At 48.3% G+C, this 19,303-nt stretch overlaps 1 protein-coding gene across 1 annotated transcript in view; it reads left to right on the plus strand.

Annotated features, from left to right (window-relative positions):
- The window catches only part of LOC139228181 (transcription factor ETV7-like), a 387,535-nt gene that overhangs the window by 24,700 nt on the left and 343,532 nt on the right, over positions 1-19,303 (plus strand). The window contains exon 3 of the mRNA XM_070859365.1: positions 5,345-5,512. Coding sequence (XP_070715466.1) covers positions 5,345-5,512 — 168 coding nt within the window. The remainder of the gene's footprint in view (positions 1-5,344; positions 5,513-19,303) is intronic.

A 19,303-nucleotide genomic window follows, 5' to 3' on the forward strand; every position in this document is an offset into this window, starting at 1 on the left:
GGCAAACCGGGGCGGTGACTACAACCGAGGAGCAAACCGGGGCGGTAACATCACCCGAGGAGCAAACCGGGGCGGTGACTACACCCGAGGGGCAAACCGGGGCGGTAACATCACCCGAGGAGCAAACCGGGGCGGTGACTACACCCGAGGGGCAAACCGGGGCGGTGACTACACCCGAGGAGCAAACCGGGGCGGTGACATCACCCGAGGAGCAAACCGGGGCGGTGACATCACCCGAGGAGCAAACCGGGGCGGTGACTACACCCGAGGAGCAAACCGGGGCGGTGACTACACTCGAGGAGCAAACCGGGGCGGTGACATCACCCGAGGGGCAAACCGGGGCGGTGACATCACCCGAGGAGCAAACCGGGGCGGTGACTACACCCGAGGGGCAAACCGGGGCGGTGACTACACCCGAGGGGCAAACCGGGGCGGTAACATCACCCGAGGGGCAAACCGGGGCGGTGACTACACCCGAGGGGCAAACCGGGGCGGTAACATCACCCGAGGGGCAAACCGGGGCGGTGACTACACCTGAGGAGCAAACCGGGGCGGTAACATCACCCGAGGGGCAAACCGGGGCGGTGACTACACCTGAGGAGCAAACCGGGGCGGTGACTACACCCGAGGGGCAAACCGGGGCGGTGACATCACCCGAGGGGCAAACCGGGGCGGTGACTACACCCGAGGGGCAAACCGGGGCGGTGACATCACCCGAGGGGCAAACCGGGGCGGTGACTACACCCGAGGGGCAAACCGGGGCGGTAACATCACCCGAGGGGCAAACCGGGGCGGTGACTACACCTGAGGAGCGGAAGTGGTGGGAGGGGGGGCGGAGTCATGACGTCATCACCACGCCGTGTCACCACGGTTCTCCCCTTCACTGAAAGGAGAGAGCCTTTGTGGTTTTAAAACTTCGACCCATTGTGCGACTAGGGATGGTTTTGGCCGGGTCAGCGGCCTGGTACCCAAGAGGGTGTTGGCAGCCCGGCCGAACCCGGGGCATAATTGTCGGTGCAAAATGGCAGCCGGCCGCCAAAACAGAACATGGCTTCAGCGGCAGTGCGCCTGCCCCTTTAAAGGAAGCCGCCCTGCCGGTGCAGAAGGCCGCAGCCTCACTGGATCACCAGGAAAAAGCTGGCGAGGATCGGGGCACCGCCAGGAAAACTCGGGAGGGCAATTGGGCTCGCAGCGGCCATTCCAGCACAAGTTGCTGCATGTGGCCGCTGCCTTTCAGGGGTAACGGGCCTGAAGGAGAGGGGCAATTTCAGCCCCAATAAGTCCAGGAACTGCTGTTCTATGTTACAACACACCGAACATCTCCGAAAAATCTCGAGAGGACTTTTGAGACCCAGATGATTCCAGTTCTCCAGGAGCAGCTTTTTAACACAGTTCCCGGGTGGTTTCCTCTCGGTCCGTTCCCCCACTAGAGTTGGAGAGGATCAATCTTTGACCTTTGAACCTGTGATTGCCGCTGGCTACATGAGCCATCACTTCTCACATTGCTTCTATAAATGAGTCCGTGCATTTCCGTCGCTAATCTCATCCAGTTCCCATCTTTCCCCCCCCAGGTCTGATCCAACCAGTTCTGCTCTTCCCAGCAATGTCATTGACAGTTCTGCCCTCACCACGAAGTCGAGATTGTTGTCAAGGTGACTCACTGGAAAAGCAAAGAAACAGAAAGACAAGAGGATATGTTTCATCGCGTCCTTTTACAGAACCTAATCAGACACAGAACCACACAACGATGCACCACAGGAGGCCATTTGGCCCATTGGGCCTATTTTGAAAGAGCTATCCAGTTAGTCCCACTATATTTTCACTCCAGTTACACAGTCTGAGCTCTCCACAGTTACGTTATCCCAGCAGCTGGTCGCTGTACAGGCTCGAGCTCACCGCTGCTTTCTCCGTGCTCTCCGCCACACACATGGCGTGCTTTGGAGAGGGCGGTGAGAGGCGCGCCCAGCTCCAAAAGGGGTGAGTGTGCGTCAGTTTGGTATTGCGCGCCCATTCACATCACGCTCCGGCCAATTCAAATACTTGCCACGGCTGTAGGCACTGCTGGGAATGTTACCGCTGTGGGACCCGGCGAGCGGGCGCTAGTGAGGTGGCCGCCATTGTTTCCACCCAAACGGGCCGCAACAACCAGCGTTTGTAACTCGAGGTTTCTCGCTGGGATGCTGGTGGAAACGATTCTTTTTTGAATGTTTGGGCTGGTGATTTTCGTACCTGTGTAGCAAGTGTTTCCTGGGACACTGTGCTAGCTTTGACATAGTCCTACTTGTTGATTGGTGTCACCTGCTGCACTTTATGAATGTGAAATGTAACCCAATGAGGAGCAGGTGAGGACACAGGTATTTGCATATGTGTAACATCCAGAGTGTGACCGACAAAATGCATTCAATGCAAGACATTTCACAACAGAAGAGTTTCCACATTGTAAAATAGCTCTGGTTTTTAGGCCAAAAAAAAGGAATAAGTTTTGCCAAATTATTTTTAATTTTGGTGTGGCGCAATAAATACCTCTGTTTTTAAAGACGGAGCTAAATTTTTTCGCCTTAAAATTAACGCCCGTTCTGCACATGCCCAGCACTCAAAGCATTTAGGGTAACACGAGGCACGATTGCAACTTGGCAGAGATTTCGGCCACCATGTGACAGAAACATATCGTAACCATGAAGTTTAGATACGCATAAACTACCTCGGCAACAGGAACGACTTTGGAAGGAGCGGCTGATTTCACCCATCTTCGAATTTTGAATTAAAAGTAATTTAAAACCAAAGTTGCGGATCGGATCAGAACCTTGCATGTCGCCCTGGTCAGGTCGGGTCAGGACACACTGCTTCCTTGGGCTAGAAATAGGATCCTGCCCAAATACGGGCATAGGACAGAAAAATCTGAGGTTTTGCTTCAACCCTGGCTATGGTTCTGTAATGGAGAATCATTCTTTCCCATTCTTGTTCAACAAAGGATGAAATTATCACCATCGGTTTCCTGGGGTTTATATCATAACGCTGCCTCTGTCGGCATGGCAAATGAACCAGCTGAAGACACAGAATAGAGAGTATTTATCATTCCTATATAAAATATAGGTTTTGTTTCCTCTCAAAGCATTAACTTTTTATCTCCGTTTTCCAAGATGGCCATTATCACTGATTTCCATCCAATTCCACCAGGTAAGGCAGACTTTTCAAAAGTATTATTTAGCACTGGTCTTAAAAATATCCTTATTGGGGAAACTGGTAAAAAAGGGCGTTATCGTTGGGTTTGACCCCGAGTGATGTCATAAAAACCGTATCTCAAAAAAAATCAACTCTTATTTTTTATGGACAGTGTTACACCACTGGCGAAACTAGCAAAATGGCCCCTAATTTCTGGCCCTCTAGCATTGGTTTGATAGAGGTTTGTAAAATCTTGAAGGATAGGCAGAAAGAAAGGACTTGCATTTATATGAGCACCTGTCACCACCTCAGTCCCAAAGTGCTTTCGAGCCTTTGAAGTACTTTTAAAAGTGTAGTCACTATTGTAATGTTGACAAACGCAGCAGCCAATTTTGTATACAGCAAGGTCCCACAAAGAGCAAACAAGACCAGTGACCAGTCGATCTGTTTTTAGCGTAGGTGGTTAGGAGCTGAATATTGGCCAGGACACTGGGTGAACTCCCCTCTTCTTCAAATAGTGCCCAGGGGCAAATGGAGCTTTGGTTTAATGACTCATCTGAAAGACGGCACCTCCGACAGTGTAGCACTCCCTCAGTACTGCCCCTCCAACAGTGTAGCGCTTCCTCAGTACTGCCCCTCTGACAGCGTGGCGCTCCCTCAGTACTGCCCCTCCAACAGTGCAGCACTCCCTCAGTACTGCCCCTCCAACAGTACAGCACTCCCTCAGTACTGCCCCTCCGACAGTACAGCACTCCCTCAGTACTGCCCCTCCGACAGTACAGCACTCCCTCAGTACTGCCCCTCCGACAGTGCAGCACTCCCTCAGTACTGCCCCTCCGACAGTGCAGCACTCCCTCAGTACTGCCCCTCTGACAGTGCAGCACTCCCTCAGTACTGCCCCTCCGACAGTGCAGTTTTCCCTCAGTACTGCCCCTCCAACAGTGCAGCACTCCCTCAGTACTGCCCCTTCGACCGTGCAGCACTCCCTCAGTACTGCCCCTCCGACAGTACAGCACTCCCTCAGTACTGCCCCTTCGACAGTGCAGCACTCCCTCAGTACTGCCCCTCCGACAGTGCGGCGCTCCCTCAGTACTGCCCCTCCGACAGGGCAGCACTCCCTTAGTACTGCCCCTCTGACAGTGTAGCACCCCCTTAGTACTGCCCCTCTGACAGGGCAGCACTCCCTTAGTACTGCCCCTCTGACAGAGCAGCACTCCCTTAGTACTGCCCCTCCGACAGTGCAGCGCTCCCTCAGTACTGCCCCTCCGACAGTGCAGCACTCCCTCAGTACTGCCCCTCCGACAGTTCGGCGCTCCCTCAATACTGCCCCTCCGTCAGTGCAGCACTCCCTCAGTACTGCCCCTCCGACAGTGCGGCGCTCCCTCAATACTGCCCCTCCGACAGTGCAGCACTCCCTGTCAGCCTAGATTACATGTGCCAGTCTCTGGAGTGGGACTAGCAGCCACAAGCCTCTGACTCACAGGCCAGATTGATACCGATTGAGCCAAGGCCGATACCTGGAAAGGGATAGATTCGATAGAACAAATTATTTTCAGTGGTTGAGGTGTCTGGAATAAATCTGGCAAATGTAGATAGAAGATAACAGGCTGTTCAGCCTGATAAAGCACACTCTTTATCATCGATCCATGCCAGCCACCTTGTCACCAGGGGAATGTTCCCTCTGCACTCAGTATATAATAACATCATAACTTCACCAGTTAAGAATATGTTTAAAAAAGTTTTTGTTCTTGCAACGTGGACAGCTTTGGCAAGACTTCGTTTATTGTCCATCCCTCGTTACCCTGGGAAGATGACAGTGGGCTTTCTCCTTGAACCACTGCAATCTTGGTGGAGGTGGTGCTCCCACGATGGTGTTCGACAGCGACCATTTATACTGTCTGTTTCAATTGTTTTCTCTGGCAATTTAACATGTTTCTTGCCTTGACTTCTTTGAGCTGGAACATACAAGCCTTGGTTTGGTACTGCTGCATGTATTAAGCCTTGCTGTGCTAACAGTTTGAAATGACTGATCATTCATTGGGTTGAGGTTAACATTTCAATATAATCACCAGTCATAGCAGAGGAGATATCTTGGAGCCAAGACTCATTTGCTTCATAAAATGTATTTGTAAAGCTGTTCCATTCTCTGACACGAGCAGTCTCTTGGACTTGCCTTTTTTAGGTCTCCAAGAGCTGACCCCAATGATCCCATCATCTCATGCTGTATCCCAGAGCAACGTCTCACCCGGTCAGCCTCCAGTGCGACCAGTTGGAGTCCCGAGTCACCCCATCGTGGATGGAAGAGAAAAGACCAACACTGAGCCATTTCAGAGGTTCCAGTTCCACACAGGTAGGTCGCAATGGTGCGACACTCTCTATAAAAGGATTGTTGATTACAGAGTATTTACAACACAGAAACAGGCCGTTCGGCCCCACAGGTTCTCGCTGCTCCACACGTAACTCCTCCCAGCCCTCTTCATCTAACTCTTATCAGCACATCCTTCTGTTCTCCTGCCTGTGCTTATCGAGCTTCCCAGCGATACTATTTGCCTCAACCACTTCGTGTGGTCAGGAGTAACCACTCTCTGGGTAAAGGGGTTTCTCTTGAATTCCCTATTGGATTTATTGGTGACTATCGTATATTTACGGCCCTAGTTCTGTCTTGTCCACAAATGGAAACATTCTCTGTATCTACCCTATCGAACTCTTTCATAATCGGGTCAGCCTTCTCTTTTGTTTAGCCTGTTCAATCTTTCCTGATGGGTATAACCTCTCAATTCTGGTATCATTCCAGTCAATCTTTTTTGCATCTTCTTTAGAGCTTCTATATCCTTCATATAACAGAAGACGATTCAAAAAACCTTCCTGAAATAGTGGAGAACCAAGGGTCTACTGAGAATGAGGAACTGAAAGAAATTAGTATTCGTAAAAAATAGTACTGGAGAAGTGAATGGGACTGAAAGATGATAAATCCCCTCGACCTGATGGTCTACACCCTCGGGTTTTGAAAGAGGTGGCTATAGAGAGAGTGAATGCATTGGTTGTCATCTTCCAAAATTCTATAGATTCTAGAACGGTTCCCGCAGATTGGAAGGTAGCTAATGTAACCCCACTAAGGAGGGAGAGAGAAAACGGGGAATTACAGACCAGTTAACCTAACATCAGTCGTAGGGAAAGTGCTAGAATCTATTATTAATGATGTGGTAACAGGGCACTTAGAAAATAATAACAGGATTGGGCAGAGTCAACATGGATTTATGAAAAAGGGAAATCGTATTTGACAAATCTGCGAGTTTTTTTTAGATTGTAACTAGCAGAATAGATGAGGGGGAACCAGTGGATGTGGTATATTTGAATTTTCAGAAGGCATTTGATATGGTGCTACACAAGAGGTTATTAAACAAAATTAGGGCTCCTGGGATTGGAAGTAATCTTTTTAGGCAATCCCCCGGAGTCGAGGATGACTTGCTGTCACATTAATATGAGTTCTAAGGTGACTGAAGAGCCCAATGTGAGATCTACAGTCTCTGTCACAGGTGGAGCAGGTGGTGGTTGGAGGGACGGGTGGGTGGGGTGCTTGGGTTGCCGTACGCTCCTTCCGCCGTATATGCTCGGTCTCCACGTGCTCCCGGCGAAGAGACTCGAAGTGTTCGGCGCCTTCTCGGATCCTTCTCCTCTACTTTGAGCGGTCTTGGGCCAGGGATTCCCAAGAGTTGGTGGGGAGGTTACATTTTTTCAAGGAGGCTTTGAGGGTGTCCTTGAAGCGTTTTCTCTGCCCTCCTGGGGTTCGCTTGCCATGATGTAGCTCGGAGTACAGCGTTTGTTTCGGGACTCTAGGGCATGCGGACAATGTGGTCCGTCCATCGGAGCTGATCGAGGCCGGTCAATGCCTTGATGCTGGGGATGTTGGCCTGAGAGAGAACGCTGACATTGGTGCGTCTACCCTGCCAATGAATTTGCAGGATTTTGCGGAGACAGCGTTGGTGGTACTTCTCCAGTGCTTTGAGATGTCTGCTGTACATAGTCCATGTCTCAGAGCCATACAGGAGGGCGGGTATCATTACTGCTGTGTAGACCATGAGCTTGGTGCTGGATTTGAGATCTTGGTTTTCAAACACTCTCTTCCTCAGGCGGCCGAAGGCTGCACTGGCACACTGAAGGCAGTGTTGGATTTCATCATCGACGATTGTCCTTGTTGACAGTAGGCTCCCAAGGTATGGAAAGTGGTCTACATTGTCCAAGGTCTTGTTATGGAGCTTGATAATCGGGGAGCAGTACTGTGTGGCAGGGGCAGGTTAGTCGAGAACCTTTGTCTTACTGATGTAAGTTTCTCGTACACTTCTTTGAACATATCCACGATGGTTTGGAGTTCGGCCTCCGAGTGTACACAAACACATGTGCCATCTGTATATTGTAATTCAGTGACAGATTGCAGCAACCTTGGATCTGGATTGGAGGTGACGGAGGTTGAGCAATTTCCAGTTGTCCTGGAGATTAACTCCATTCCATCAGGGAGCTTGTTAACGGTGAGAATGCTAAAGAGAAAAGAAAAGGAAGCAATGCAGGAAAGTGATTATGGTCAGGATCACCAGATTATGTCAGGAAGGGACAGAGCATACAAACAAAAGAGTGCACTAACAAATAGGGTCCAGGTAAGAAAAAAATAGCGATAAGACAAATAGGGCTATAGTACAAAATAATGTTAAGATGTCTAATAATGTTAAAAAGACAAATTTAAAAGCATTGTATCTGAATATACAAAGCACGAAGTAAGGTAGACGAATTAACAGCGCAAATAGATGTAAACAGATACGATATAGTTGCAATTACGGAGACGTGGTTGCAGGGTGACCAGGGTTGGGAACTGAATATCCAAGGATATTCGATATTTAGGAAGGACAGACACAAAGGAAGAGGGGTTGGTGTGACGTTGTTAGTAAAGGATGAAATCAGAGCAACAGCGAGAAAAGATATTGGCTCAGAAAATCAAATGTAGAATTAGTCTGGGTGGAGCTAAGGAGCACCAAGGGGCAGAAAACACTGGTGGGAGTTGTCTATAGGCCTCCAAACAGTAGTGGTAGAGTAGAGGACGGCATCAAACAGGAAATTAGAGATGCATATAGCAAGGGTACTACAGTAATCGTAGGTGACTTTAATCTACATATAGACTGGCCAAACCAGATTAGTAATAATACTGTGGCAGATGAATTCCTGGAGTGTGTACGAGATGGTTTTTTAGACCAGTATGTTGAGGAGCCTACTAAGGAACAGGCTGTCCTAGATTGGCTATGATAGACTGGGCAGGTTCATTAAAAGACATGATGGTGGATAGGCAATGGCTAATATTTAAGGAATGAATGTATGAATTGCAACAGTTATACATTCCTTTCTGACGTAAAAACACAAAAGGAAAAGTGGCCCAACCATGGCTAACAAAAGAAATGAAAGTTATTAGATCCAAAGAGGAGTTATACAAAGTTGCCAGAAAAAGTAGCAAGCCTGAGGATTGGGAGCAGTTTAGAATTCAGCAAAAAAGGACCAAGAGATTGATTAAGAGGGGAAAAATAATGAGAGTAAACTTGCAAGGAACATAAAAAACAACTGCAAAAGTTTCTACAAGTATGTAAAAAGAAAAAGATTAGTGAAGACAAATGTAGGTCCTTACAGACAAAAACTGGAGAATTTGTAATGGGGAACAAGGAAATGGAGAACAATTAAATAAATACTTCGGTTCTGTCTTCACGGAAGAGGATACAAATAACGTCCCAGAAATGCTAGGGAACCAAGGGTCTAGTGAGCAAGAGGAATTAAAGGAAATGGTTATTAGTAAGAAAATAGTGCTGGAGAAACTAATGGGACTGAAGGCAGATAAATCCCCATGGCCTGATGATCTGCATCCCAGAATACTAACAGAGGTAACCATGGAAATAATGGATGCATCGGTTGTCATCTTCCAAAATTCTATAGATTATGGAACAGTTCCTGCAGATTGGAGGGTGGCAAATGTAACCCCACTATTTAAAAACAGAGGGAGAGAGAAAACGGGGAACTACAGAGCGGTTAGCCTGACATCAGTAGTAGGGAAAATGCTGGAGTCTGTTATAAAGGATGTGATAACGGGACACTTAGAAAATATCAACGGAATTAAACACAGTCAACATGGATTTATGAGAGGAAAATCATGTTTGACAAAACTACTGGAGTTTTTTGAGGATGTAACTGATAGAATAGATAAGGGAGAACCAGTGGATGTAGTGTATTTGGATTTTCAGAAGGCCTTTGATAAAGTCCCATATAAGAGGTTAGTGTGCAAAATTAAAGCACATAGGATTGGGGGTAATGTACTGGCATGGATTGAAAATTGGTTAACTGACAGGAAACAGAGAGTAGGAATAAACGGGTCTTTTTCGGGGTGGCGGGTCGTGACTAGTGGGGTACCACAGGGACCAGTGCTGGGGCCCCAGCTATTCACAATATATATATATATATATAAATGATTTGGATGAGGGAACAAAATGTAATATTTCCAAGTTTGCTGACAACACAAAACTGGATGAGATTGTGAGTTGTGAGGAGGATGTAAAGACGCTGCAAGGTGATTTAGATAGGTTGAGTGAGTGAGCAAACACATGGCAGATGCAGTATAATGTGGATAAATGTGAAGTTATCCACTCTGGTAGGAAAAACATAAAGACAAAGTATTATTTAAATGGTGATGGCTTGGGAAGTGTCGATGTACAGAGGGACCTGGGTGTCCTTGTACACCAGTCATTGAAAGCAAACATGCCGGTGCAGCAAGCAGTTAGGAAGGCAAATGGTCTGTTGGCCTTCATTGCAAGAGGACTTGAGCACAGGAGCAAGGATGCCTTACTACAGTTATACAGGGCCTTGGTGAGACCACACCTGGAGTATTGTGAGCAGTTTTGATCTCCTTACTTAAGAAAGGATATACTTGCCATAGAGAGAGTGCAGCGAAGGTTCACCAGACTGATTCCTGGGATGGCAGGACTGTAGTCTGAGGAGAGATTGGGTCGACTAGGCCTGTATTCACTGGAGTTTAGAAGAATGAGAGGGGATTTAGGACCGAGATGAGGAGAAATGTTTTCACTCAGAGGGTGGAACCTGTGGAATTCTCTACCACAGAAGGCTGTGGAGGCCAAGTCACTGAATATATTTAAGAGGGAGATAGGTAAATTTCTAGACACAAAAGTTGTTAAGTATGGAAGAACTCCACAAGACTGAGTACTGTGAGCGAAAACTGATGTGACCTTAGTCTCTTTAATACAACCCCAGAGTGTCTAAGCAGCCTGGCAGACAACCATTTATACCCCCTTGCACGGAGTGTGCAGGTGATCCTTGGGCCTCCAACAGTTGTGCCCTCTGGTGGCAAGTCTTACACAGTTACAATATTTACATACATAACATCACTCCCCCCAAAGTCTTTGATGCAACTTATTTGCAAGTTGAGACGATCCGGGGCCCTACGCTCCCTGGTTGATCGTCTAAGTTCAAACTCTGGTATGGCTGAGTTGGTCGGACCATTGCTGCACTGCTGCATGGCTGGTCTGACAGGACTGTTGGGAATGGTGGCTTCATCCACTTGATTGACAGCGAGGTCGATTGCTGGTTGGGTGTGTGTTGGTGGATCGATGATGGTGATATCCTCTTCAGATTGTTCCTGGTTGTCGGTGAACCGCAGTTTGGTCTGATCCAAATGCTTTCTTCATGTTTGTCCATTCAGTAGTTTGACGATAAACACTCTATTCCCTTCCTTGGCTAAGACAGTGCCAACGACCCATTTAGGACCATGACCGTAATTCAGGACAAACACAGGGTCGTTAACATCAATGTCACACGATACAGCCGTACGATCGTGGTACATGTTTTGCCGGTGACGCCGGGTTTCCACATGATCATTTAGATCCGGGTGGACTAGGGAGAGCCTGGTTTTGAGTGCTCTCTTCATTAACAATTCTGTAGGGGGAACCTCAGTGAGTGAGTGGGGTTGTGTCCGGTAGCTCAGCAGAACTCGAGATAAGCAAAGATCTGCAAGGAGCCTTCTGCAATCGTTTCAAGCTCTGCTTGATAGTTTGGACTGCCCGTTCCGCTTGACTGTTGGCTGCGGGCTTAAACGGCGCAGACCTGACATGCTTGATACCATTGAGGGTCATAAACTTGTTGAATTCAGAGCTGGTGAAGCATGGTTCATTGTCACTGACAAGGATGTCGGGCAAACCATGGGTGGCGAACATAGCCCGGAGGCTTTCAATGGTGGCAGGGGATGTGCTGGATGACATGATTATACATTCAATCCATTTGGAGTAAGCGTCCACTACAACTAAAAACATCTTTCCGAGAAAGGGGCCGGCAAAATCTATGTGGATCCTGGACCACGGTTTGGAGGGCCATGTCCATAGACTCAATGGAGCCTCCCTTTGTGCATTGCTCAATTGTGAGCACGTGTTGCACTGATGTACGCATGACTCCAAGTCCGAGTCAATGTCGGGCCACCAAACATGTGACCTGGCTATAGCCTTCATCATGACTATGCCTGGGTGTGTATTGTGTCGGTCACGTATAAACGTTTCCCTGCCTTTTTTTGGCAAAACCACGCGATTACCCCATAAGAGACAATCCGACTGGATGGACATTTCATCTTTGCGTCGGTGAAGCGGTTTAATTTCTCTTGCATTTCCCCGAGAACGGCCGACCAGCTCCCATTGAGGACGCAACTTTTTACAAGTGATAGCACAGGATCCTGGCTGGTCCAGGTCCTGATCTGGCGAGCAGTGACGGGTGACCCCTCACTCTCAAAAGCATCCATGACCAGAAGCAAGTCTGCGGGCTGCGCCATTTCCACCCCGACTGAGGGCATCAGTACAGTTCTCCGTGCCTGGTCTGTGGCGGATAACAGAGTCATAGGCGGACAATGTTAGTGCCCATCTTTGGATGTGGGATGAAGCATTGGTGTTTATACCTTTGCTTTCTGAAAACAGCAAAATGAATGGTTTATGGTCAGTTTCAAGCTCAAACTGAAGTCCAAATAGGTATTGGTGCATTTTCTTAACCCCATATACACATGGTAACGTCTCTTTCTCAACCATACTGTCGGCTCTTTCAGCCTTCGACAGACTTCTAGACACGTATGCAACCGGTTGAAGTTTGCCAGATACATTGGCTTCCTGTAACACACTGCCGACCCCGTACTAAGATGCATCACAAGCTAGCACTAATCGTATACACGGGTCATACAGTACAAGTAACTTATTAGAACAAAGTAGGTTTCTGGCCTTCTCAAAGGTTATCTCTTGAGATTTACCCCAAACCCAGTCGTCACCCTTACATAGCAACATGTGCAACGGTTCCAGCAAAGTGCTTAACCCGGGTAGAGAGTTACCAAAATAGTTGAGGAGTCCCAGGAACGAAGGCAGCTCCGTCACCTTCTGTGATCTGGGTGCATTCTTGATGGCCTCTGTTTTTGAGTCTGTGGGTCTGATGCCGTCTGCCGCAATCTTTCTCCCCAAAAATTTGACCTCTGGCGCCAGAAAACACACGGAGCGTTTCAGCCTGAGCCCCACTCTGTCTAGTCGACTTAGAACCTCATCCAGGTTGTACAAGTGTTCGGTGGTGTCTCGACCGGTCATCAGGATGTTGTCTTGAAACACAACGGTGCGCGGAACTGATTTCAGCAGACTCTCCATGTTCCTCTGGAAGATGGCAGCAGCTGAACGAATCCCAAAAGGGCACCTGTGGTATATAAACAGTCCTTTGTGCGTGTTGATGCACATCAATCTTTTTGAAGATTCAGCCAGCTCCCGTATCATGTAGGCGGAGGTTAGGTCCAACTTGGTGAATGATTTCCCCTTCGCTATTGTTGCGAACAGGTCATCTGCCTTGGGTAGAGGGTACAGGTCTTGTAACAAGACTCGGTTGATCGTTACCTTGTAGCCTCCGTAGATTCTGACCATGCCATCGCTTTTCAACACCGGAACAATCGGACAAGCCCACTCGTTGAACTCGACTGGCGATATGATTCCCTCTTGTTGAAATCTGTCCAGCTCGATCTCGACTTTCTCCCTCATCATATATGGAACCGCTCGGGCCTTGTGATGAACCGGCCTTGCATCAGGGACTAGATGGATCTGCACCTTGGCAACTGTGAAGTTGCTGATGCCTGGTTCAAATAGCGACGGAAACTTGCTCAGCACTTGGGCGCACGAGGCATCATCCACTGAAGATAGTGCTTTGATGTCGTCCCAGTTCCATCGGATCTTTCCCAGCCAGCTTCTGCCGAATAGTGTTGGGCCTGGCGCAATCCATAGTGATAAATCATGCACAGCTCCATCGTACGATACCTTTACTGCTGCACTGCCAATGACTGGTATGAGCTCTTTGGTGTAGGTGCACAGCTTTGTCTGAATCGGGCTCAGTTTTTGGGCCTTTGTGCCTTGTTGCCCCCACAGTTTCTCAAACGCCTTCTAGCTCATAATTGACTGACTCGTCCCCGTGTCCAACTCCATTGATACCGGAATACCATTCAATTTGACTTTCAGCATATTAGGAGGGCTCTTTGTGGTGAATGTGTGTACCCCATACACTTCTTCCTCGGGTTGAGTTGCCTCTCTTGTTTGTTCTGCATGATCCGCGCTGGATCGATCATCCTCTGCCGACTCTGCCACGTGGTGAGTCACAGCACTCTTGCACATTCGCTGGAGGTGCCCCATTGTTTCGCAGCCTTTGCACACGTAGTGCTTGAATCGACATTGATGGGCTCAATGATTACTCCCGCAGCGCCAACATGGTGCTAATGGATTTGCATTCACGCCCGACGGCGGACTCTGAGTCATCACAGGTCTTGCAGCTGCAGACGTGTAGGCCCTGCCATGTACAGTTCTGCCTGCTAGCGACGTTATTTTATGCACAGTACTTGCCGGTGAACTTCGATGCTGGGAAGATATCTGTCTGGTATTATCGCTCGTGGATATGAATGCCTGGGCTATCGTGATGGCCTTGCTCAGGTCTAGGGATTCGGCGGACAGCAGCTTGCGAAGAATGACCTCGTGGCTGATGTCGAGCACAAAAACGTCCCGCAGCATTTCCCCCAAAAATCCAGCAAATTCACAAGTTCTCACACGGTGTCTCAGGTCGGCGACATAACTCGCCACGTCCTGGCCCTCGGAGCAGTGGTACGTGTAGAAGCGATACCCGGCCATGAAGTCGCTCTCCTTCGGCTTGAGGTGGTTCTGAACCAGTGTACACAACTCTGTATATGTCTCCTCCGCTGGTTTCTCCACTGCTAGCAGATTCTTGATGAGGCCGTATATTGTGGACCCACACACTGAGAGGAGAATCACCCTGCACTTGATCGCTGTGTAGACCCCATCCAGCTCATTGGCCACGAAGTACTGGTCGAGACGCTCAATGAAGATTTCCCAATCATCACCCTCTACAAATCTCTCTAAAATACCAATGGCAGCCATGACCGCGTGAAAGTTTGTAATCTATTACTCGTCGGCAATTGTTAAGCATGGAAGAACTCCACAAGACTGAGTACTGTGAGCTAAAACTGATGTGACCTTAGTCTCTCTAATACAACTCCAGAGTGCCTAAGCCGCATGGCAGCCAACCTTTTATACTCCCTTGCACGAGGTGTGCAGGTGACCCTTGGGCCTCCAACAGTTGCGCCCTCTGGTGACAAGTCTTACACAGTTACAATGTTTACATACGTAACAAAAGGCATCAAGGAGTATGGGAAAAAAGCGGTGTTGAGATAGAGGATCAGCCATGATCACATTGAATGGCGGTGAAGACTTCGAAGGGCCGAACGGCCTGCTACTGCTCCTTTTTTCTATGTTTCTATGAAATGGAGCATTGCAGCGAGGAAGATTGAGAAGAGAAGGTAATCCAGAAATAGCCTCCCCAATCATTCTACCGCACAGAACTATACGTCGCATACAAGGAACAGTCAGGAATACCATCTGGAGACTTACCATGTGGATGAAACATAACCACAGTCGCAATTACATTAGGATCGAAAGTAAAACTCACAAAATTACAAGTTGAATTAAAAGGGAGGTCCGAGAGTTCGGGAGTTCAGGAGGTCCGAGAGTTCGGGAGGTCAGGAGGTTCGGGAGGTTCGGGAGTTCAGGAGGTCCGAGAGTTCGGGAGTTCGGGAGTTCAGGAGGTCCGGGAGTTCGGGAGTTCAGGAGGTTCGGGAGTTCGGGAGGTCGGGAGTTCGGGAGTTCAGGAGGTCCGGGAGTTCGGGAGTTCAGGAGGTTCGGGAGGTCGGGAGTTCGGGAGTTCGGGAGGTCGGCAGTTCGGGAGGTCGGGAGTTCGGGAGGTCAGGAGGTTCGGGAGTTCAGGAGGTCCGAGAGTTCGGGAGGTTCGGGAAGTCCGAGAGTTCGGGAGGTCAGGAGGTTCAGGAGGTTCGGGAGTTCAGGAGGTGGTCGGGAGGTCAAGAGGTTCGGGAGGTTCGGGAGTTCAGGAGGTGGTCGGGAGTTCGGGAGGTCAGGAGGTCGGGAGTCCGAGCAGCTGGAGGCCCGGAGGTCGGCGAGGAGTTCACTTCTGGCGAGGAGCTCACAGCCCTCGGCCGGGCAGGTAGGTGATTGGCTGTTTGATTGGTAAGTATCTCTCTTTCTCTTTTATAATCAGATAAGTCTAATGAGAGGGATGGCAGGCAGCTCAGTCCTGTGGAGTGCATGTTCTGTGGTATGTGGGAAGTCCTGGACACTTGGTGCGGCCTAGAGAACCATCTGTGCAGCAGCTTCAACTACTCAAGCTCCGCATTTCGGAACTTGAGCGGCGGCTGGAGTCACTACGGTGCATCCGCGAGGCTGAGAGCTACGTGGATAGCAAGTTTCAGGAGGTGGTCACCCCGCAGCTTCAAAGTGTGCAGGTAGAGGGGAAATGGGTGAACACCAGACGGAGAAAGAACGCTAGGCAGGTAGTGCAGGAGTTCCCCCCCCCCACCGTCCCCCCACGAGTCCAGCTCACTTTCAAACTAATATTCTCTTCTTTGGTGCCTCTGGGGAGTGCAGCAAGAGCCAAGTCCAAGACACCATGGGTGGCTCAGCTGCACAGGGGGAGGGGCGAAGAATAAAAGAGCCCTAGTGAATTAATAGTTCGGGGAACAGACAGGCGTTTCTGTGGCCGTAGATGTGACTCCAGGATGGTATGGTGCCTCCCTGGTGCCAGGGTCAAGGATGTCACAGAGGAGACACAGGGCATTCTGGGGGGAGAGGGTGAAGAGCCAGAGGTCGTGGTCCATATCGGGATCAATGACATAGGTAGAAAAAGGGATGAGGTCCTGCAGGCAGAATTTAGGGAGTTAGGAGAAAAATTAAAGGGTAGGACCTGAAAGGTAGTAATCTCCGGGTTACTACCGGTGCCACATGCTAATGAGTACAAGAATAGAAGGATAGAGCGATGAACACGTGGCTGGAGAGTTGGTGTAGGAGGGAGGGCTTTAAATTTTTGAGGCATTGGGACCACTTCTGGGGGAGATGGGACCAGTACAAACCGGACAGGTTGCACCTCAACAGTGCCGGGACCAATATCCTCGCGGGGAGTTTTGCTAGTGCTGTTGGGGAGAGTTTAAACTAGCCTGGCTGGGGGATGGGAACCTGAGAACAAATTAAAAAAGGGAAGGAAGTAAAGCAGAAATTGGATAGCAAGAATCTAGAAAGCGAATCTGTAAGACAGAGGAAGCAGGGCTTAGTATGTAGTAAGCAAGGAGGTTTTCCTGTGCTGAATGGTTTATACTTTAATGCAAGGAGTATAGCGAATAAGGCGGATGAGCTAAGGCCACAGGTAGACACTTGGGAGTATGACATTATAGCCATTACAGAGATATGGCTGAAAGAGGGGCAGGTTTGGCAGATTAATATTCGTGGCTACAGGATTTTTAGACAAGGTAGAGAGGGGGGTAAAAAGGGGAGTGGGGTTGCGGTACTGATTAAAGAAACTATTACAGCGGTGAGGAGGGATGATATGTTAGAGGGATCATTAACTGAGGCCACATGGGTCGAATTGAAAAGTAAAAAAGGGGTGATCACACTGCTGGGAGTGTATTATAGACCCTCAAACAGTGGGAGGGAGATAGAGAAGCAAATATATAGGCAAATTGCTGTGAAGTCTAAAAACCATAGGGTAGTAATAGTAGGGGATTTTAACATTCCAAATATTGATTGGGATAAATTTAGTGTGAAGGGTATAGAGGGTGCGGAATTCTTAAAATGCATTCGAGAGAACTTTTTTAGTCAGTATGTAGCAAGCCCAACCCGAGAGGGGGCGGTCTTGGATTTAGTTTTGGGGGATGAAGCTGGGCAGGTTGAAGGGGTATTAGTGGGGGAGCATTTGGGTGCCAGTGACCATAATTCAGTCAGATTCAAGTTAGTTATGTTAAAGGAGAAGGATAGGCCTGGAATAAAAGTTCCGAATTGGGGAAAAGCTAATTTTGCTAAGTTAAGGAGTGATTTGGCCATAGTGGACTGGAAACAGCTACTTGTGAGTAAATCAGTGTCGGAACAGTAGGAGGCATTTAAGGAGGAGATCCGGAGGGCTCAGGCCAAACATGTGCCCTGAAAGAAAAAGGTTGGGAAAAATAATTCTAGAGCCCCCTGGATGTCTAGGGACTTACAGGGGAGGATTAAGAAAAAAAGGGACGCTTATGTCACATATTAACGGCTAAATATTGTAGAATCTCTGGCGGAATATAGAAAGTTCAGAGATGAAATTAAAAAGGATATTGGGAATGCTAAGAGAGAGCACGAGAAATTCTTGGCAAGTAAAATTAAGGAAACCCAAAGATGTTCTATAAATATATTAAGAGTAAGAGGGTAACTAAAGAAATGGGAGGGTCTATTAGAGACCATGAGGGTAATCTTTGTGTGGAGACGGAAGATGTTGGTAGGGTTCTTACTGAATACTTTGCATCTGTTTTCACAAAGGAAAGGGCCATTGCAGATACTGCTATCGAGGAGAAGTGTGATATTCTGGATGAAATAAATATAGTGAGAGAGGAGGTATTAAGGGGCTTAGCAGCTTTAAAAGTAGATAAGTCCCCAGGCCCGGATGAAATGCCTCCCGGGTTGTTGAGCGAAGTAAAAGAGGAAATAGCAGAGGCCTTGACCATCATTTTCCAGTCCTCTTTGGATCTGGCCATAGTGCCGGAGGATTGGAGGACTGCTAATGTAGTATCCTTGTTTAAGAAGGGAGAAAGGGATAGGCCACGCAATTACAGGCCTGTCAGCCGAACTTATTGGAACAAATTATGAAAGACAGGATAAATCTACATTTAGAAAGGCAAGGATTAATTCGGAACCGTCAGCACGGATTTGTTAAGGGAAGATCGTGTTTGACTAACCTGATTGAATTTTTCGAGGAGGTAACCAGGAGGGTCGATGAGGGTAGTGCGTACGATGTAGTATATATGGACTTTAGCAAAGCTTTTGATAAGGTCCCACATGGCAGACTGGTCACGAAGGTTAAAGCCCATGGGATCCAGGGAAAAGTGGCAAGTTGGATCCAAAATTGGTTCAGAGGCAGGAAGCAAAGGGTAATGATTGATGGATGTTTTTGTGACTTGAAGGATGTATCCAGTGGGGTTCCACAGGGCTCAGTACTGCGCCCCTTGTTTTTTGTGGTATATATCAACGATTTAGATTTGAATATCGGGAGTGTGATTAAGAAGTTTGCAGACGACACTAAAATTGGCTGTGTGGTTGATAATGAAGAGGAAAGTCATGGGCTGCAGGAGGATATCAATCTACTGGTCAGGTGGGCAGAGCAGTGGCAAATGGAATTTAATTCGGAGAAGTGTGAGATAATGAACTTTGGGAGGGCTAACAAGGAAAGGGTATATACATTAAACAGCAGACCACTTAATAGTGTAGATGAACAAAGGGACCTTGGAGTGCTTGTCCACAGATCCCTGAAAGTAGCAGGCCAGGTGGATAAGGTAGTTAAGGCATACGGAATGCTTGTCTTTATTGGCCGAGGCATAGAATATAAGAGCAGGGAGGTTACGCTTTTGGTCGCTGTATTATCATCATCATCATAGGCAGTCCCTCGGAATCAAGGAAGATTTGCTTCCACTCCCAAAGTGAGTTCTTTGGTGGCTGAACAGTCCAAAACGAGAGCC

The sequence above is a fragment of the Pristiophorus japonicus genome, chromosome 17, assembly GCF_044704955.1.
Source record: "Pristiophorus japonicus isolate sPriJap1 chromosome 17, sPriJap1.hap1, whole genome shotgun sequence".
Taxonomy (NCBI): Eukaryota; Metazoa; Chordata; class Chondrichthyes; family Pristiophoridae; genus Pristiophorus; species Pristiophorus japonicus.